At 40.8% G+C, this 22,463-nt stretch overlaps 1 protein-coding gene across 5 annotated transcripts in view; it reads right to left on the reverse strand.

The window, feature by feature from the left end:
- pfkfb3 (6-phosphofructo-2-kinase/fructose-2,6-biphosphatase 3) overlaps positions 1-22,463 on the reverse strand; it is a 109,124-nt gene that overhangs the window by 14,921 nt on the left and 71,740 nt on the right. For 3 of the 5 annotated variants that reach the window (XM_068059533.1, XM_068059529.1, XM_068059534.1), the window contains exons 1-8: positions 15,469-15,740; positions 5,883-6,008; positions 5,116-5,212; positions 3,609-3,675; positions 2,856-2,930; positions 2,125-2,181; positions 1,859-1,983; positions 415-622 (exon numbers count right to left, since the gene is read on the reverse strand). In XM_068059533.1, coding sequence (XP_067915634.1) covers positions 415-622; positions 1,859-1,983; positions 2,125-2,181; positions 2,856-2,930; positions 3,609-3,675; positions 5,116-5,212; positions 5,883-6,008; positions 15,469-15,550 — 837 coding nt within the window. In that variant the 5' untranslated portion in view covers positions 15,551-15,740. Of the gene's footprint in view, positions 1-414; positions 623-1,858; positions 1,984-2,124; positions 2,182-2,855; positions 2,931-3,608; positions 3,676-5,115; positions 5,213-5,882; positions 6,009-11,994; positions 12,084-15,468; positions 15,741-22,463 lie in introns of those variants that run through there. The other 2 variants (XM_068059532.1, XM_068059530.1) reach the window with 2 other exon arrangements.

Consider the following 22,463-nt stretch of genomic DNA (forward strand, 5'->3'; position numbering starts at 1 on the left):
AATTACAAGGAGAGATTACAAAACTAGGTTGCATTTCTTTGAATTTAAAAGATTAATAATGATTTGATCAAGTTTTCAACATATTAACGGGTACTGATAGGGTAGATAGAGAAATTATTTCTACTGGTTGAGGAGTCTAGGACAGAGGACATTGCCTGAAGATTAGAGCCAGACCCTCCAGCAGCGAAATTAGAAAACACTTCGAAATCTGGAACACTCCTGCAAATGGCAATTGATGCTAGATCAATTTTTAAATTGGTCAACAAAAGTCTAAAGGGATATGGGGCCACGGCAGGAATGTGGAGTTAGGTCACAGATCAGTCAGGATCTCATTGAATGGCCTCCTCTTGTTCCCATGTGCTTTGATGGCAATATTGACATGTGAATTTGAATACCCAATATCTTGACAAGTACCTTCTTTCCTCTGTATGAGAGGCCAGAGTCACCACCAATCTGGCCTTGGAGGTTGTATTCACTTTCCCCATGGCGACACAAGTAGATAGTACGAGGCTGGATGTGAATGTTCATCAAGTAATAAACTATTTTGCTCTGGATGTGATCTTGGACCCGGTTTACTAGGAACCTCCGGCCTACATTGATTACCTTGATGAATGACAGATCCCTAACAAAAAGGACAGGAAGGGGGGGAAAATAGTTAGCCCAGATTGGCAGTGCAATTTGTTGCTCTCTGCAATAACTCTTCAATGAAGTTACCTTGACTGCAACTCTATAGAAACAGCACCGTAAAGGTCATGCCATTTCGAACAACAGACATCAGTAGACATCGATTACAATTGCATGTCCTTCAGAGTCTTTGAAAAATAGAATGATAAAGCAAGGTTTGCCCTGGTCCCATTTCCAAACTCTGGATTCAGATGTTATGTACAATGGTAGGAATTGAATGGGTAGCACTGTATTAGGTGCAGAATCATGTACACCACCCATTGAGAGTGTGAGGGCATTTTGCAGTGTAGTTTCAGTGGAGAACACAGATTCAAAGTGCTATTTTGGACTAAAAACAAAGTGCTGGAAATACTCAGCAGGTCAGGCAGCATCTGTGTAGAGAGAAAGAGTTAACATTTCAGGTCAACAAGTTTACATCAGAACTGGGAAAAGTTAGAAATGTAATAGGTTTTAAGCAGGTGAAATGGGGGAGGGTGAAAAAACAAAACAAAAGGGAAGGTCTATGATAAGGCAGAAGAAAGGAGACATTAAAATAACAAAAAGGTTGGTGGGAAGAGCCAATGGGAGTGGTAATGAGACAAAAAGATGTGCCCAGTTCGGATGAAAGGTTAACTTTCTCTCTTCACAGGTGCTGCCGGACCTGAGTATTTTCTGTTTTTATTTCAAATTTCCTGAATCTGCAGTATTTTTCTTTGTATTGGTGCTATATTGAACTGTTCTTTAAAGATGACTGATGTTTAATCCATATTAAATTGAAGGTTGGCAAATCTGGTGCTTTCATTATGGGTTTGCCTTGAACTATAGTTGGAGCTCAGGAGTACAGCGTCTGTAACTCTCCAGTAATCAGGAGCAAAGCGATGCCAATATCACCAAGCCCGTTACGTACCTATGAAGGAATCTCCAGTATGCGTCAACAGTCTTTAATCAAAACGGTACTTTATTTGTCCTGCTGTACCAGCTGATTAAACACCATCCCCACTCCAACTGAATAATTACAGTTAAGTTTTCTTCTCTCTCCGCAGTTGCTACCAGACCTGAATATTTCCAGCAACTTTTTGTTTCAGATTTCCAGCATCTGCAATATTTTGCTTTTATTTGAATAATTACAGTATTTGATATTATGTTGCAGTGGTCAGAAGGTTGCAAGCAGAGGCGCTGCATCAAGAGATCTTACTTGTCATAATTGTCTGGGTCCAAGGGCTGATATGTTGCTTTGTAACATTCAATTCTCTTCAGGAAGTCTTCCATAGCATCAGTTCTGTTACAATCCATGTAATCTGGACTGGACACTTTCACATCCTGTGGACAGTGAACCATTAATGTTTACTGACAAATTAAAAAACAGTTTTCTCAAAGTATACCTATTTCATTAAATATTATGAAACAAAAAGGGTCTATAATTATTATTATTGGAAATGAATACACAAGTTTCTCACTTACCATAATATTTGCAGCCACCACACTTGGATCATCACAAACTGATTCTACAAAAAATACCTGCAAGTGAAAGAGCATTTTTAAAAACTCCACAATCGGCTGGAGAAGCTGAATTATAATTTAAATCAGGTCAATAGTAAATATTGAAATGTCATCTGACCAAAGACAAGGTTCAGAACCTATAATGCTCATCTCTCCCTACCATATAAGTTACCTGTTGCTTACTTTCTTAGAAACTAAAATTGTATTGAGCTTATTGTCATCTCTTAATGGAAAGAAGTGCAAATCTGAAATTCAGGCCTCGCGGTCTGCCACACATCACACGAATAGTTGATGTGGGAAATTGAAACATTTTAGATCAATCATATAGAAAGTGCTCAGATGAGTTCTAGACTCAATACTGCTTTTCACATATTGGCAAGAAAAGAAAAAAAATATATATTCCCTTACTCAGAATCAAATCGGACCTTCATTAAATCAAACCTGTGTGTTCTACACAGTCGAGGCATGCCAATTCCCAGCACATAGCCCTTATGTCAAGCCCAAGAAAAGACCTATACAGTTCAAGGTCTAAAGTTGTAGGGGGTTACCATCTTTGGCCAAGCCTAAGCCAGCCTAGACTAGAATAAAGCTCACTGTGTCAATCTCTTGGTTTAAAGAGCTTTGGATGGTTCTGACCTCAAGAATCCAAAAAACAGAACATTTGTTCTGAGTTGCCTTGAGACGACACTGACCTTCCATCCATTTTCTTTGGCAAAGTTTAGGATCATCTCCCTTCGCTCCCTGGTGGTATTTGTAGCATCAAAAACCTGGACAAATTAAAGAGAGGTTCTAGTCAGAAGTGCTTTATTTACATTATCAACCATAACATCAGAATTCAGAAAACAGAATTCCTCTTAATTAGCCTGAAGATAAATGGAGTACAAAAGTTTACTACATGAACTGTAATACTGGTGCCTAATGGAGTGGTCATTGCCACTCGTTTGTTACAATATTTGGCACAATTTACTATTTAAGACAGAGCATAGGTAAAAGACTACATTAAAAGGATATAAAAAAGTTAAACCAGAGAAGAAAGAATGAATTACAACTTGTACACCACGTTATTCTGTCAAGGTAGCCTCAGCTGTTCATTACATGACCCAAACTAAATGTCCATTCCAAGCCCCAGGGGTTCCCAACTCTTGCAAGTTTAAGCCGTTCACTGCATGGCACCTTGGGCAGCGTTACAAATCATATCCCAGGAAGAACAGAGGAGGAAAACAAGTATCTAGTCAAGCTGCCGTTCCTCTCTGTGGATCGTGGCGCAGGATGACACTGCCTGTGGGAACAAAATCTTGGAGACCCCTTTTTACTGACTAAAATAAGATGAGTCTATTGATGGTGAATGGTATCCTTGGGCAAGAGAGAGAGAGAAACCTTGGCAGAGATCACCCCACTATAAAAAGCAGCTTGCCTAGTCTGTTAATTATAGAGATGGGACTTACTGCAATCTGGCCACCTTCATCAGTAAGGTAGGATTTTGCATCTCTTAAGGCTGCTAAGGCACACTGCCTGGAAAAGCAATGAGAAGAAGTCAGAAAGACTAGTTTAGCACACAAATACTGGTTGCCTATAGCTTCTAGAATGACTCAACAGGAATAATTATATTGTAATTTACAGACAATGACAATTAGAATGCCCTTGGGTTTGTTAAATTAGGAACTATTATAATTAAACAGGGCGGCACAGTGGCGCAGTGGTTAGCACCGCAGCCTCACAGCTCCAGGGACCCGGCTTCGATTCTGGGTACTGCCTGTGCAGAGTTTGCAAGTTCTCCCTGTGTCTGCGTGGGTTTTCGCCGGGTGCTCCAGTTTCCTCCCACAGCCAAAGACTTGCAGGTGATAGGTAAATTGGCCGTTGTAAATTGCCCCTAGTGTAGGTAGGTGGTAGGGAATATGGGATTACTGTAGGGTTAGTATAAATGGGTGGTTGTTGGTTGGCACAGACTTGGTGGGCCGAAGGGCCTGTTTCAGTGCTGTATCTCGAAATAAAATAAAAAATAAAGTAAACTGTTGCAGGCAGTTTTAATAGTGATTTCATTCCCATTCAATGATGCAGAGCTCATAATACAGCATGGTGGGCAGGAATGTTAGTGGAATGCATTACTGTTCAGACCAATTTCCTTAAATCCAAGTACAGTCAAACTGAAAAATTCAGGATATATATGTTAAGGATATCCACATGGCTTCCTGCACAGCTGCAAGTACAAAATTACCCAGAAAATTGAGTAGCTAAATCAAGTCCTTCCTTCAAATATTGAACAATAAATAGTCAGAGGGGTAGGCACAAAAATGCAAGAGATGCAGAGCAGTTCAAAGAAAGGAGACAAAAGAAGTCAATTATTTGCAATGTTCCTGCAATTTAGAGTTAGAGCACAGCATTTTAATCAGTTATACTGATTTTTTTTTTAATGGATCCTGCATTAGTCAGCAGTAGGTATTGGCTATCCAAATTTTGATTTTGGATCACACGGATAGCCAGCCAAGTCTATGATATGCTTCCACGTCAGTCTCATTCATATGTATGCTTTTCTGTACTTGGATCTTGGTGTCTGTCCCCTATTGTAGGAATTAATTTTATTTCCCCTTTTCCCAAACCTTCATACCCCTTTGTTCTGTTTCGATATGGGGAATCAGCCTTGACAATTCTATGGCCAGATTTTAACTTGTGCAAGTGGACGGGGTAAGATCAGGCTGAAAGTGTTTACTGGTGGGGCGAAAGCAGGCGAAGAAAAATTAAACTTAGCACACAATTATTTTGTGAGGATAACACAAGTTTTTAAGTTTTATACATCTTTCCAATATCTTAATCCTATTGATATTCACAGATTGGTTAAAACCTTCTTTGATACATGACAACATTAGACGGGATAGCACAGTCCTAGAGAAATTCTATATGCATGCAAGTATTGTATTTTATGCAAGTTATGATACATTAGCCAAAGCCACCTACTTTCTAATCTTCATTGCATCTTCATTGTCATGGCGGAAGAAGTCATAAGATCGGTACCATTTTACAGCCTCTCGACGGTACTCTCCAACATTAAAGACTACGCATAAAGAGGCGAAAGAGTATTATGAGTGGCATATTGCAAAGAGAGTTGAAGATTTTACAACTGCCTGCATTTGTACCCGCCCCATTGCTAATTACCAAACTAGCAGGATGTGTTTATTTTTATTTCATGCCTAGCTGCATAGTTCAAGTATACATCCCACTTTAATCACCAAAGGAACAACTTTGGCATCTATTACGAGGTTACATTGTTTAAGTAGGAATAGAATTTTTGAATTAAGCAATCTGTAGATAGAGCAAAAGGAGCCCTCCTACAATAGCCAGTAAAGTGTAATCTTCCTTTCACCACCACCCCAACATATCACTTGAGATATTTACCATTTAAAACAAGCTCATTAAAATGAAAGGCTTTACTCCACTCCTCCCCGCCACCAGAGTACTGGAGGTTTATTTGGAAGTTTTCTTATAATACTAGGTGTGAGAGCTGAATCACACACTGGATATTGCATTCTACTCTATTGCCATAGACTCTTACTTGTTGGATTTTTTAATCTCATCAGTTCCTTGCAACTATACATGTCTACTCACTAACAAGGCTATTCTAAATAAATATCATTTCTCCTCTGCACGTGATAACCCAATTATCCAACACAATCCTTCGGCGCCACCCTTACTTCAATAGCATTTTGCCTGGGTATTACACTTGCCTTTAGTTGGGGCTCCAATCCAGTTGAGGTAGCGAGTCAATTTCTTAGCAATATAGGTCTTTCCCCGAGCGGGCAATCCCACCATCACAATGACAGTGGGGGAATTGGTCAGGTGTGGAACAGATGCTATTCAAAAGAGATCAAAAAATGCATCAAGGTATGTAGGTGTAAAAGCTAAATTTATAAAAGGCACCAGTCTTGCCTATTTCCTTTTCCATGATGGATTTGAGTCACACATTTTCCTCCCACACACCTTTCAAATTAAATTTACAATGTCCAAGTAAGTAACAACACAAAAAATGTGTTCTCATACTGTGCTTGCAAGGAATTACAAAAGCAGGTGACATTCTAAAGAAGCCATAGGGAGTTATAGGTAAAAAGGGAAAGAAAGAAACTCCTTCCGTTTAAACCAATTAAATTCTTCCGTCAGCTTACTTATTCTAAGTCACAAGCTCAAAAGGTTTGGAGTTAAAGCAATACAAGTATGTCAACCCTCCCATTTAAGGAAAGTTTCAAGTGAAAAATATAAAACTAACAAGGCACAAATGAAAAGCAAATGTCACTCGATCTCACGATTCTCCCAGTATGGCACCATCAGTACACGAAGCAAGCTTACAGGTCGAATTGTTTAAAAAGCACATGCACCCAAACTGATGTAGCCAGTGGTAATCTGTATAAATAGCGCTGAAGACAGATCAACTTTTTAAACAAATACGGTGCGCTTCGGTCTAGTAGATCTGCCAAACAAGCAAATCAGTAGTATTATATTTTGACCAGAGTCCCAAAAACATAGGCTTTGGATCAAAAAATGTTGATGTTGCACCCAAGTGAACAGATATACTTTCACTGGTTTTCACACAAAAGAAAGGATTATATGAATATAGGAATTAGAGATCAGAGCTGAAGAGGCAGTTATGGGAATACAAAGTCGTGTTTCTTTCATTATTGGGGTGGTGTGGGTAGCAATAAACATACAAAAATATTTAGGTGGATTAAAAGGAAACGTTAAGTAACAAACATATTGTACGTTAACAGGTGTACTGCTCTTGATCCTCCATGTCTGCCAGTTTTAAGTTACTAAAAAGAAAGAGTTTGAGAAGTCCCCAGGACTGTTTAATAGATTACAATATTTTCCTTTTAAAGAGTGCTTGCTTCTAGTTGGCATTTAAGTATTAAAGTTGTAATCCAATACATGACCACAGAGACACACACAGACAGACACACAGACTACAAGTCTCTGATGTAGTACAATTTAAAATCCACAGAATAGTAGCATCTCCAACCAGAAAATCCACACAATGGCTTCATGATTTCCACTGAATGCAGGGTGAGAAGGAATTGAGTTGATTAACATGGAATGAATCTATCAATGAAGGGGGAAAATGGACAAAAATAAAACTTTTTTTTTTAAACTGGGTGGTGGAGGGGAAGAGAAAGAGAGAAAGTAAAATTCACTTAAACTGTAAGGAACATATTTCGCTAAATCCTTAGTTTCATTGACAATCTAAAAAAGCAGTACCCACCAAACCCACAGGAACAAAATTGTAATAGATCAGTTGCATTCATGCTACTTTGGATCCAAAAAGGATGATCACTAAACATATATGAAAACATCCTTTTATCTAGGGCAACATGATATTATACTAGGACAGACACCATCAGCATTTACATGACTTTATCTCAAACAAAGAGATTAAAACAAATGCAAAAGGACCAGATTTTAACCCATTCAAACTTCAGACGCTTAGAGTTACAAAAAAAAAGCAAGCCCAAAGATGCCAGTCTGAACAAGACAACTGAACTGCCTGCCCTAGCGAAGTCCCACGTTCAGACCAGGCATGTGGCTAACTGTCCCAAGTATCAATAATCTGAAATGATGCATAACATTAGATAGCAAAACACTGGTGGGCGGCTTAACGTTAAAGATTGCCCATCTTCATTTACAATTGTTGATTTGCCAGATGGAGAAACTCCTCAATCTATTCTGGCAACATAATTAGGAACCAAAATACCTGGATGTTTGAAGTTACACCTGCATAAGAAGCTTTTTGTCCAAAGCCCAAGTGATGTAGGACTACATTCACTAGCATATTTTTGTGGCAATCTAGGCGTTAACTTAAGCCCAGTTTGGTTACAAATAAAACACACACGTATTACATGGCACCAACAACTAAAGGGCTGTTACTAAACAAGTGGGTGGAGCAGACATCAAATAAAATTGATGTATTATGGCAACCATGACCCACAGAAATAGGAAAGAAGTTCTAGGTCACAAAATACTCAAACAGAAGACTTGGAACAAATTATAATGTGTTACTTGGTATGTGCAATTAACATCGAGTCCATAAATCTGGCCTAGCCTTTCAGTCAGCATGTGCCATCCTTATTAAGCTACAGCCTTCAATAATGAAATCAAGCTGATAATTGATGTACAGAATCTAAATGGGAAGCCAGGATCTCAAGAAGCCCAAGGTAATATACAGTATGCATCAAGGCCCAATGTCTTCTCACTGAGGAGTAAAATTGAAAACTGTAGACGCTATACAACATATAGAAGTAAAATCTCAGCCAGATTTAACAGCCGATGTTTAACCAGGAAGGTTTACAAATGCAATTGGAAGCCACCTTTCTTGGAGTCCATGTAAAAATGACCTTCCATTGTAGCATTTAAGTGTCAAGTACAATGTTCTTGATTACAAAAAACAGGTGAAAAGAGCATTTGCGTAACCTAGAATATAAAAAGGTTTCTGTTCAAGGTGTATTACAACAGGACTCATCTGGTCTGTTACAATGGCCAATATCCTCATGGGAAATCAAACTGCAGCCTGAGCAGTAAACTACAATTGGGACTTAAAAAAAAAAAAATTAATGCATTCTAGACATTAAAAATTGAACTCTAAATCAGTTTTATCATGAACAACAAATTTTCACTAAGGGAGACCAAATATAGATAAAAATTTCCTGGCCATAGCTTTAGAATTTCATAAGTAGCAAATACTGTAATCCTCAATTATCAATTCCTAAACTGCTGAAAATCCCAAGACAGGTACCAATCATTCCTGGGATGGTGTGATTGTCCTATGAGAGATTGAGGACACTGGGCCTGTAATCTCTGGAGTAAACAATGAAAGGTGATCTCAGAAACTTAAAATTCTAAAGGAATAGATAGGGTAGATGCAGAAAGGAGGTTTGCCCTGGCTGTGGGGTCTAGAACCAGGGGACACAGTCTCAGCAAAAGAGGAAGGCCATTTAGGACTGAGATGAGAAAGATCTTCTTCACTCAGAGGGTGTAGTGGAAGCTCATTCACTAAGTTCAAGAGAGAGATCGATAGATTTCTAGTTGCTAATGACATCAAGGGATATGGGGATAGTGCGGAAATATGGTGTTGAGGGGGACGATCAGCCATGATCTAGAATGGCGGAACAGGCTCGATGGGCTGAATGGTGCTTCTAGGAACAGGAGTAGGCCAATGACTTCTCCATGAAGTCAATAAATAAAATATTAGAAAGTAAATCACAAGGACAGCTGACTGCCTCCACAGTAACCTTGCTAGAGATATCCTTGTACTCCCCAAAGGCCATTACCACACACAAGAGCTTTTTTTGCTATGGTAAAGTTGACTCCAATTGTAGTAACTTGTGCGCAAGTTGCTTCTGTAAACATAAAATCGTGGTCTCCAGGGTCATATTTCCAGTAGAGTTGTGATTTTTTTTTTGTATTATGTTTAGTAGCATACTATTCCTGTTGCTCCTCCATGAATAAAGTCTAATTTACTACAATGTTTAGTTTAGTTTAGAGATACAGCACTGAAACAGGCCCTTCGGCCCACCGAGTCTGTGCCGACCATCAACCACCCATTTATACTAATCCTACACTAATCCCATATTCCTACCACATCCCCACCTGTCCCTATATGGTTTAACGGTTTTCTTTGCGGACACCATCTTTCAAAAGTTAGGACTAGGAACACAACCTCTACCTACCTATTTCTGCCTCGATAACCCAACCACTCTACAACAGACAGACATGTTAATGAAGAAAAAAGTCAGTCCCATTTTCTAAATTCATCCAATTATTCCAGTTAATGCTTACAGAATCAGTATGGTAAAGCACAGAAGACCGCCATTCGGCCCATTGAGTCTGCACCAGCTCTTTTGAAGAGCAATTTATTCACTCCCACTCTTTCCCATATCCCTGCATTTTTTTTCTCAAAGTATTTATCAAATTCCCTTCTGAAGGGAATGTCCTGGAACATATTTAATTGCCTTTGGGAGGTCACAAAGGAATTTAGCAGAGGTTCCCTTCCCCCAGCAAATCCCAGGTGTTTACATGGTTGACCAGTCAGTGGTGGGGATGGCATGGATTATGTGGGGAATGGGGAGTTACTATGTGAAAGTTACACCTTGACGGTATGGGACAGGCTTGACAGACCAGCTGCTCTATTCCTGTCTAGTGTTTTAATACAAACCAAATGTAAGAATTTCATCAAGATATCGCCACAAGCCTTAATGGAATAGTCTCAGGGATCCCTCGAGCACAAAGCTCTGCTCATTAATATAGTTCAATCACTTTGAAGCTTTTCAGCACTGGCATGTATTCACTGCCGTTACTATTCTCCCAGTAAATTTGAAATTCCCAGATCTACTAACCTCTAGAACCCAGTGTCAAAAATGTAAGAAAGCAACATTTCACAAGTATACTTCAGAAATTGTGTTTCCTTAGTCAATGACTACTGACACATTTCAAGCACTCAGTCACCACTTGAACTGGAATGCAACTACAATTCTGCACAACCACAATTAAGCTTTCTGGGCACAATTGTGTAAGAAATTAAAAATTGCTGAGTCACTTTTACATTTGTTCTTGGGCTGTGGGCGTCGCTGGCAAGGCCAGCAGTTATTGTCCATCCCTAATTGCCCTTGAGAAGGTGGTAATGAGTTGCCTTCTTGAACTGCTGCAGTCCATGTGGTGTGGTACACATAGAATTATACAGTAAATGCTTACAGTATGCAAAAAAGTAATGAATGGGCTGCTTGGCTTTATCGTTAGTCACCCAACCGGAGAACTGCACCAACTTCCTTTCAGTTTGTGATATTAAAGAAACAGTCTCAAGGGGGTTTTGCATTACATTAATCCTAATTGACCCTTCCTTAATTGAGCTAAACACCAACTTTTTGTGCTTAAACTAGCTGAGATTAGATTCCTTGCAGCTCAGGTATATTAAGAGGCATCCAATTCCAACTAGCCCAGAAAATTTAGTCATTTGTCTGTGCCAGTCTCGCTCGAAGTAGAAGTCAGAGGAGGAAGGTCACGTGATTTATTTAGTCACAAATTCCCCACACTGTGGTTGCTGTGTAGTGACCCCCTTTGGAACAGAGTACACAGAGTCAGGTGGGGGGGTAAGCATCGAGCACAGGGAGTCCTAGCTCAGCCTGTGTCATGACACTGCCTTTCAACAACCTGTGCAGCTGAATAGCCCACCGACAAAAAGCTGGGATTTTTTTTTTTTATTTGGGATTGGGAAGTACACTTGTGTCTGTGCCACCATGGATTTCAGAGGACAAATAATAGGTTTAAGAATTTCAGAATGAACAAACCATATTAACACCGGAGCTACAAACTAAAAAGGTGTTAGTGTGCAGTATCAACATTGCACATCAGCCAGTAGCCTGACTGGCATCATTTCAAGGAGAGCTGCAGAGCAGGACAATCACTGTGTCAGCACAGTGCAGGCAGTCCATCAGGACGCTGGGCATGAACTATACAGTAATAATGATAGAATGTGTCAATAATCTATTCCAAACTACACTCAGCTAGTTTAAGTGGCCAAAATAACACACACTTGGTTTATTTCGTTTAAAGATCAATTAAGAAAACCTCCTTCCAGCTGCAGAACCCACATCCCATACAAGTGATTTGTGTTTTAGGAAAAATGAGAAACATAGCAAAAAAAAGATATTACATGGGCCTTAACTATAAATAACAAAATTAAAAATGGACCTGACCACATAGCACACTTAAGTTTTATGGTGTGCATTATGTCTGATCAGAACTGCAGGACCAGTAGTAACCTGGATGGTATCCTATTAATGCCACAGTTTCAACTGTTACCTTAATTTTATAGAAATGGTTGGTGCAACTTCTCACAAAGGCAGGGCAGAGGCTGGCAATACAAGCAGAAGAAGTGAAGAGCATCATCCGTTGGCTTGAACCCACAAGCATGGCCGAAGACTTGAAGATGACAAGAGCGATCCTACGAAAATGGTACGACAAACTGTGGATCAAAGCAGTAGCTAGTTGAAGGTCGGGCTAACCCGAGAAGGTATGAACAAGGATGAGGAGCAAGTTGTAGCATTACACAAAAAAACAAACTTCATTTTCCACCTTTATAATGGGAACCTCTGCAATGGACAATGTCTTGTTTTTCCCCCAATCAAAAATGCCCAAATATTGGTCTTTAATGCACAGTCTGACGATACTCCAGGGATGGCAAACACAAAACAGCAACTTAAAATTGCAGGGTTTTTTCACTAAAAGGTTAATGCAATCCGAACAAAAACTACAGTGAGATGGTGTCTCATGAAGGAGTTACCGCTGGTGAATAACTACGGCAGCAGGTAATAAAGATTTCACTATATAAATGTGTACACAGGAAAAACAAACATGGCAGGTACGAGAGCATCTCATGCAATTTGATGCTCTATGGATATAATGGGCAGCAAGTCTCTGATGGCTCAAAACCAATCATGCTATAGGAATGGGGAAAGTAAATCCCAAAGAGATTCTTCTTAGGTTTAGACTGTAGTCACTGTCTGGAAGACTGGGGAAGGATTGTAAATCTCTCCCAAGACAACCAGTGGGATTGTGTACTAGAATACTATTTATTTACACAATTACATACCTCATCTTTTAGGGCCCCACCTACATCAGCAATGAGGCACAGGGTTAATTGCAGAGGGACTGAAAAAAGCCCTGTCAGCTGCACAAACAGATACATAGAGGATACACATTAGGTGAGATTGTGTACAAATGTGTTACCTACAGTTTTACATTAATGTGACATGCATTTAACTGCCACAAGTATAGCTTTAGTTGTAAAACAGCTAGTCAATCACTAAATGTAATGTTTGCCTTATTCAAAAAAGACCAGACGTACATTTCAAACTATCATTGCCATTTGTACATTTAATCCCAATAGATTACAACAGTGACCACTTCAATTGGTTTCACATTGCTTTGGGAGGTATGGAGGCTGTGAAAGGCACTATATAAATGCAAGTCTCTTACTCTCTCTGGGAATCATTTCATCTTCAAAAAAGTTGATTTTTTTTTTTATTAACTCTTCCATGGGATGTGGGAGTCACTGGCAAGGCCAGCATTTGTTGCCCATCCTTAATTGTCCTGACAACTGAGTGGTTTGGTAGGCCATTTCAGAGGGCAGTTAAGAATCAAATATAGTTGTGGGTCTGGGTTAACATGTAGGCCAGACCAGCTAAGGCCATCAGATTTCCCTCCCAAAAGGACAATAGTGAATTGTGGGTTTTTAATAACAATTGATGATAGTAATGGTGCCATGAAACGGAGTCTAGCTTTCAATTCCAGATTTTTCATTCATTACGGGAATTAATTAATTGAATTTAAATTCCACCAGATGCTGGTGGGATTTTAACCCATGTCCCCAAGGCATTATCCTGGGCCTCTGGATTAGGTCAATGACATTACCACTGCACCACTGTCTCCCCGCCGATTCCTCTAAACAGCATTCAACCCAACTCCAACCAGAATCAAAACTGTTTGAATGGAGGCAAACTAATTCAAATCAGTAGCAGAGGCACTGCACGCATTCAGCTGAAGTTTTGTGTTGCCATAGCGACAGCTGCTGTCTCATTCTTGTAGTTCAATTTGTAAAATTTTTAACAAGCTGACCCCAGCTGTAAACCAGCAGTTTCTGCAACAAAACTTCAAACTACAGTAGGGACTAATAAAATGAAGTAAAATCCACTACAATAGTCAAAGTATCACATTACTTTTAAAATACTTCAGCTGAACTAATGTTATATTTGGTTACTTAATCGTGCTTCATCATCAGAGCTGGAAGGGACATGGGGCCCTTTCCAAATAGCGTTGCCAATCTTCTTCCTCTTGTACTGAAGTACACCAGGAAAGTACAAGTTAGTTTATTTCAGGCATAACCGGTTCAATAGACAGAAGTCTGAAGGCTCTTAGAAGAGTTTAATCGAATACTAGCAAGATGTCCGAGTAAAAAAGGGACAACATTCCTGAGCATATAAAAACAGAAAGTGCTGGAAATACTCAGCAGGTGAGGCAGAACCCAGTTCTGATGAGAGGTCATGGACCTGAAAGGTTAACTCTGTTTCTCTCTCTGCAGATGCTGCCAGATATGCTGAGTTTTTCCAGCACTTTGTTTTTATTTCAGATTTCCAGGATCCGCAGCATTTCGCGTTCATTCTTGAATATATCCGGTGCTCTTGCCGGAGATGTACTGGGGAGGTTAAAATAAAGACTTTCACTCATTTAAATTATAGTTGGGGAAACAAACGCGCGTTCAAGGTATCTATAGCAACCAGCACAAACTCTGGGCGGGTTAGCAGACGGAATGATGTAATGACTGCCACACCTACTGAACACATGGCGAGAGGAAAGGGGAGAGAGTTGCCGGTCTCCCTCTCTCACACACACACACGATCAGCTCCAGACTAGTTACACTGAAACTGACACCGCAACTCCAGAAACTCCGCTACACCTGAAGGTTCTAATGGTAATCTACTATATTGTAATGTAACCCGGGGAAAATTCACAGCCCAGGCAATTCACCGACATCTGAAAAATATTTTTAAAAAACACACAAATAACCTAAATAATCTAAAATTAGACAAAAGTCCCAGCGGCTAAAGGCATGACATTCACATGGATTCCGGATGCTGGACACGAAGAGACATCGGGCTAATTATTACATTTAAGCCAACACGTTATATATTTATGTAATTTTTAGTCATATGTTCAAGGAACTCATTTGATTTGAAGTTTGGATGTGCTTGATGACCACATGTGTATCGATCAGAATTGATTCAGGTGCAATTGTGGACCCGACTTACAGAGAGCGCGAAAATAAATAGAAAAACGTGTCATGAATTAACTTCAGATTGTTTTAAAAAGGAGCGGAGTGTATGTGCTGTTTCAGATGGCATTGCTACTAGCGTGTCCTTAAATAACACGGCTTCTCGGCGGCTCCTACAACCAGTCACGTGTACTTCAAAGAGCTTATTGCCAACAAAACAAAGAATACAATAAAAGAGAGAGCCTGGAACGATTAGATTCCTAAAAGGATAGAACAATTCAGTGCTTGGTAGAAAAAAGAGCGGGAGAAATCCGACCATATAACAAAGAAAAACTATAGACTTCTCACATACAGCATTCGGCACCGGGTCACAGACATCTTGGAAATATCAGTAACATTCCGAGACTCAGTTACCATTCCAACCTGAGAGAATCCTGGCTTTGTCTACCTCTCATCCATTGATTAAAACCAGCGCAAAAGATCATTATGCCTCATAATAGACTCACATCGGGATGGCAATGCCGGTCGTTCATCCTTGTAAGGGATCCAGATTTTCTGCATTGGATTCCGGGTTAACTCCCTGGGCATTGTCTTGCTGGTTGGTTAAGGATGTTTTTTTTGTGTGTGTACGGGGATTTGGTGATGAAGAGGATGGCAGGGATACAGGTTGCGCTGACTGTCAATGTGCACCGTCCTGGTTTAACTCTGATCTGATCCGCAATGCTGTAATTGAGCAGCTACTTCTGATGCGCTTTCCACTGCAGGGGGGGAAATAGCAAGAACTGAACCTCGTGAGAGTGACTCAGCGCCGGCCGGCTCTTTTAAACCTCCCATTGGTGCAACCTGACTCCCCAGCACATTCCACCAATGGCAGGACAGCATTCCCTCGACTAACAAGTCAAACCCCCAAGATCTCGATGCTGATTGGACTATTCCTTTGTCACTTGCACTTTTGTCTATTGGCTCCTGAGTCTGTCAATCATTGGGTGAACTCACTGTAAGGAATGCCCAATTTTACAAAAAAAATCCTAGCTATAGATTAAAGTGAAAGAAAAAGAATCACCTTCCTCTAGACTAGACATAGAAACTAAAACAGATCCAAAAAAAAGACAGGGGAAAATAATATACTTTAAAATATGAAAGCATTTTTGATTCATGCAATAAATAGAACAATTAAATTATCTTGCAGAATAATGGAACTTCTTGCAAGCCTGCTGTCAGTTAAACAGTCCATACATATAAGCAGACAGAAATACACGGAACTGTTTCATTTGATTAGGCACTTTAAAGCGACAAGTTTGCAGTGTTATAATGAAGATATTTTCTGTAGGTAGTTCATGTGCTGCAAAACTTGTTAAATATTTCGCCTTTTATTCCAAAAGAGCTTAATGTGCCAGTGAATAGAAATTGATTTAAACCTGATCCTTCTCGCTTTGTCTTTATTCCCAATGCAAACAATGGGATTAAAGGTTTGCTTTACCTTGAATTCCTCAAAACATTGTAATTTAATACAAGCAAACCAGTTTGTCGCAATTATATAGAAAGGTTTTATTTAACTTTTAATAACGCCGACCAATTTGAATTCTATTTGTTATAAACCATATAAAATAAATTTGGCAAATTTTTCGGGACCACATTTATTTATCATGCACTTTATAACCAGCCTAATATTTTTAATTTTTCTAAAACAAAATCCACTCAGACTTACATAATGTGGACTTTATTTTGGGTCTAAAATAAGATTTTTCTTAGCGCTCTGCAATGGGTCAGTAATTCAGTCGTCGAGACTATTGAAAGGGGAAAAAAAACCCGCCGAACTAGCTTCAGAATAAGGATTGGGGGGATCCCTAAGCACGTTCCTCACGTACTGAGAAACACACAAAGCCTTTCCCTTTCCCTCCACCCCCTTCGCTCGCTGAGCATCTCTTCAAATATTTCCAGTAATAGAGATTCGCTATTCTCACACAGCACGTCCAGGTGTTCAATCTAAATGTCTATTTGTACATCACTTTAAAAATATATTAGCATCTCCCTAAAACAAGTCAATAAAAAAAGCATTGCGCTACCAAAATCAGAATAAAACGTTGACTTTACCGCTTGGACCAGAATCGAACGTAAAATGTCTAATGATCTGCTGTTAAACCTGCCGTTACAGCTCTCAAACCGGGCTCCATCCGTTACATTCACCTGCGGATCACCTAGTGTTGTATGTTAGGGCTCCAAAGTCCCTTGATTTTATCTTTCGGACTTTGTGAAGGAGTGTGTAGATGGCATCTGTCCAAATCTGCATTATATGGGATGTATTCAATCTCTTAACGCTGGTATCTGTGATGCATATCAATGCTGTCAGAAGTATGAATTAATGTGTCTGCCAGGCTCAACCCTTTGTCATTTTTGTACCAGCTTCGCCCTGTGCACAGACTATGCAGCAACTGTATGGGCTGCATGGTGACAGCTTTCTCCCCGGCCCACCCTGTTAACGTGGTTTCAGACACTTGCCATTAAATCGACCTCCCGGTGAGAGTGTCAAATCAGAGATACAGTTACCCCCGCCCAGGATCTAAAATGCAAATAGCATTGACAGCTCTTTCTGACAATTGGGGTTTTAAAAGAAACATTACCTCTGTTTCAGAATCTGCCCAGCTGCTCCTAATAACATCTAATCTTATCTAATCTCCCACTCAATACACAAACATTATTAGCATTAGCAGGAGAGTTTATTGAAGGACCTAAAGTGAAGGCGAAGTGACTGAGCCCCTCCGCATCCCCCATCAATCCCATTCAAACCCATTTTTTTTGTCCTCGCCAGAAATTCGTGACACTGGATGAAATCTGCTCAATTTGACCGTCCCCCGCACTTCCGGTGCTGGAAATCTGAATCATTTTAGAAAAGTCAATGTTGGAAATGCTCACAACGTCAGCAGCATGTATTTTGGCGGGACAAAGTGAGCCAGTTAGTACACTGGCCTTTCAGTGAGTTTTTAAATTCATTCATGGGATGTGGGCATTGCTGGCTAGGTCAGCATTTGTTGCCCATCCTAATTGCCCTCGAGAAGGTGGTGGTGAGCTGCCTTCTTGAACAACTGCAGTCCATGTGGTGTAGGTACACCAACAATGCTGTTGGGAAGAGAGTTCCAGGATATCCAGAGTGAGCTCCGCGCAATCCCCAGCAACCAGTGGGACTGAGTGGGTTGTGGGTTCACACAATGTCTTAACTTACTTCAACTGTACCGATAAAAACTTGCTCCTGATGATGCCTGAGATCAACTCCAAAGGCATACCCTTGGACTCCACATAAGGTATCCCATGACAGCAGTCACACCTTGTTCCAACAGTTGGGACCACGTGAAAATAAATTGCCATTGTCTTGGTTGCTATTTTTCGTTTATTAAATGTTATCGTTTTTTTTTTAAGAAAAAAAATGCTCTATTTGTTCTTTCTCTCCCCCCACTCCAGAATATTCCAGCATAACAATAGTAATAAGACTCTAAAATACAGTGTGAAATATTTTGGGACTCCCCAGGATGCAAAAAGCATTACATAAATGCTTGCTAATAGCTTTCTCCTCGAATTTGGGTGGGGGAGGGGAAATGCCCACTATTTTCTTACCAAAACTCAGGTGCAGAGATGGACATGCATTACAGACATGTTAACTGGTGCTATACATGCTATGCTGATGTCATTGATGGCATTGCAATTTGCATCTTTGGACACAATTTTCAGTGTGGAAAAAGGACTGTTAGAATTTGGAGTTTTATAGGGATCTGGTCTTCTGTAAGTACTCCTGCAAGGACTATATTCTCTATAATGCAGCAAGCATCTGTGTTTAATTCCTGTTGAGGGTAAAGACAGCAGTGCACTGACATCTCATCCAAAAGACTGCACCTCTCAAGAGTGCAGCACTCCCTCATTAACTGCACAGAAGTGTTAGCCTAGATTATGTGCTCAAGTCTCTTATTTGAGGCTTAAACCCAGGACCTTCCGACTCGGAGGTGAGAATGCTATCACTGAACCAAGGCAGGTAGTCTGAAGACTGAGGTCATCAATCAAACGCTGATTCAGATCAGTCACCAAGCCCGCTGTTCTTTTGTGCATCAACACCAACACTTTTTAATAATCCACTATTGTATTCACAGGTAAGTGCCCGGAGCCGCAATAAACATAGGTGCTTTAATTTTAATATAGTTAAAAAATAATATTTACAACAACAATTTGCACTTATATAGTGCCTTTAACATAGTAAAAACGTCCCTTCACAGGGCACGCCCAGAAAAAGATGTTAGGACAGGTGACAAATCCTTCGTCAAAGTGGTAGATTTTAAGGAGCATCTTAAAGGAGGAGAGTGGTGGAGATGTGCAGAGGTAACTCCTCCTGAACCTTTCTACTTAAGTGGTTTAAAGCCCCACTCCAGAGATTTAAACACAAATATCTAGGTTGACCCTCCAGCAGTACTGAGAGAGTGCTGCACTGTCCAAGGTGCTAGCTTTCGGATCAGGTGCTAAATCAAAGTCCTGTCAGCCCTCTCAGGTGGATGTAAAGATCCCATGACTCAAGTTTGAAGAAGAGCAGAGGAGTTATTCCTGGTGTCCTGGCCAATAGTTCTTCCACAATCAACATCACAGAAACAGATTATCTGATCATTATCACATGGCTGTTTGTGAGAGTTAGCTGTGCACAAATTACAACAGTGATAACACTTTAAAAGTAAATTTTTAATTGGCTGTACAGCACTTTGGGATGTCCTGAGATCATGAATGGTGCTATTATAAATCCAAGTCTTTCCTTTTTTAAGGCACTCCAGGTACAGGAAATAATCAAAAAGGTTAATGGAATTCTGACCTTTATATCTAGAGGATTAGAATACAAGGGGATAGACGTCTTGCTTCAGCTACACAAAGCCTTGGGTTAGACCACACCTGGATTTACTGTGAGCAGTTCCAGGCACCACACATTAGGAAGGATGTATTGGCCTTGAAGGGAGTGCAGTGTAGATTTACCGGAATGATATGTGGACTCCAATAGTTAAATTACGAGGGGAGATTACACAAACTAGAGGCTGAATTTTTAGCCTTCGATGGGGGTGGGTACGGAGGCAGGGGGGCATGGAATTTCACACCTCCGGTGAGCGTGCCAGTTCTGTGGCTCCATCCGGCCCCAGGCCAGTTTCCCAGAGGCAGGATGGGGTGCAGCAGGGCTACACGCCCACAAACGGCGGGTGGCCAATGAGGCACTTAAAGGCCTATTGACGGCAACTAACTGGAATTTTCCAGTGGGCCTCCGGGTCCCTGAAGGCAGCGAGGTAACAGTGCAGCTACCTGAAGGCAGCCTCCTGATGGTAGACGGGTGAGGGGCAGCACTCCAAACAAATTTAGAGGCCGTCCCTGCTGGGGCACCCTGTCCCTCACTTACCTGTCATGGCAACCTGCTGCTGCTTCCAGGCTGGAGGGCCTCCTATTGGCCCTTCAGCTTCGAGAGCCTGACTGTCGTCTTTAATTGGATGGCGAGCCCACTCTCTGGCTGTTAATTGGCTGCTCCAGGGAAAATCACAGTGAGTGGCTGTTTTCCCAACATTCGAGCCTGATACAGGGGTCAGAAGTCCACAGGGAAAATCCTGCCCTCGAGTTGAATTCCTTGGAATTTAGAATGTTAAGGGGTGATTTGGTCAAAACTTTCAAGACATTAAGAGAAACAGCTAGGGTTGATAGAGAGGAATTATTTCCAGTGGTTGGGGGTCGAGGATTAGGGGAATAGTCTACAAATTAGAGTCAGACCTTTCAGGAGTGAAATTAGGAAACCTTTCTACACACAAAGGGTTGTAGAAGTTTGGAACTCTCTCCCACAAACAGCAATTGATGCTGGAACAATTGCAAACTTTAAATCTGAAATTAATAGATTTTTGTTCTCCAAAGGTACTAAGGGATATGGGGCAAAAGTTAAGTCACAGATCAGCCATGATCTCGTGGAATTGCAGAAAGGCTCTGGCACAACATGGTCTCTGTTTCTATGCTTCTACGCTCTCAGAAATGTTATCAGACAAAATCTGACACTGCACCACATAAAAAATATTAGGACAAGGGGCCAAAAGCTTGGTCAAAGGGGTAGGTTTTATGGCGCATCCTCAAGCAGGAGAGATAGATGGCGATACATAGAGGTTTAGGGAGGGAATTCCAAAGCTTTCAGTTCAGTGGGAATTCCGATAGTGAACACCATGAAAGTGATGTCAATTAATGGTGTTTAAGTCTCTTGTTTGCGTCCTTCAGTCAGAATGTTCAAAATAAATACATTTTTACTGATTTTATCTGACTTGGGAGTTTCTCTTAGGTCCAATTTGTTCCACTGATATTCTCCAAGTTTTACACTAAAAGTGAATCCGAAAAAAAAACTTGACTTTAATGATTCTTAATCAGACAGGACAGGGCAATTTTAACTTGCATTGCCTGACATTAACTGGGCAGCGATGGCCTCAACAGTGCGCTTGGTAGCCTTACTGCCTGTTACCCAGGCGATGTGGCCAGCGCCATTTGGATAGAGCCAGGTGCTGGGTCCCTGAAGTCTGCCTGTTTCAGCCTATTTCAGAATGCAAAGCAGGGTCCCTGGACCCCAATTGCCATTTTATATTGGAAATGGTCATAGTGTGTGCTAGACACACTCAAACTATCCTGACAGGCCACAGAGAAGAGACCCAGCTAAGGAAAGTTTGATATGTTTCTGGAGCCAGGAGAAGCTGGAGTGGGCTGTTTCCAACCCAGGAACCAATCCCCCACCGCCGTTCCCATCCTCTCCTCTGTGATCGCAACCCCCTCTCCCCCACAACACTTACCTTTCTGCCAGGCAGAGCGGCCTAATCTTACTGGCCTCAATCAGGTGGGCAACCAACCAACACACTCAACTAGTTGGCCGCCAAAACTCAAAGTCAACCCCCATGATTGAAAGACAACTTAAAGTGATTTCAGATTTAGGTTGTGACGAAAACCACACCTAACAAAAATGGGACATATTAATTTTGTCATATGAAACATTTTGAACTGTTACTGGATTTGAAATAACTTGTTTAAAGAGACCACAGCAGTGGCTGAAAACATGGCTGTACATTTGCAATCTAAAGGACAGTGGCTGGAAACATGGCTGCACATTTGCATTCTAAAAAACAGTTGAATAAGAGAGACAATGGAACTGCTCCCTGATTCAATTAATCAACTGGGTTTTGATCAAGAGACATTGAATGTGTAAAAGGCCAGCATTCCCCCCACCCCACCCCACTGAGAGTGTCTGCCAAGCTTGGGAGAAAATCCACAAACTTTGCTGGGCAGGTTGTTGGAGCTAGTCACATAACTAACCTGCTGGGTTAGTTGGAGTTTTTATGAATTGTGCCACACAGTTGGAGAACAGACTGCAACTGAATTTGAAGAAGAGAGCACCTATCGCTCTCTCTCTCACATAAAGTTCCAGGGACCCACGGAAGTAACTCCAGCCTCAAGAGAGAAGTCTCCTGCAGCCTTC

The sequence above is a fragment of the Heterodontus francisci genome, chromosome 27, assembly GCF_036365525.1.
Source record: "Heterodontus francisci isolate sHetFra1 chromosome 27, sHetFra1.hap1, whole genome shotgun sequence".
NCBI lineage: Eukaryota > Metazoa > Chordata > Chondrichthyes > Heterodontiformes > Heterodontidae > Heterodontus > Heterodontus francisci.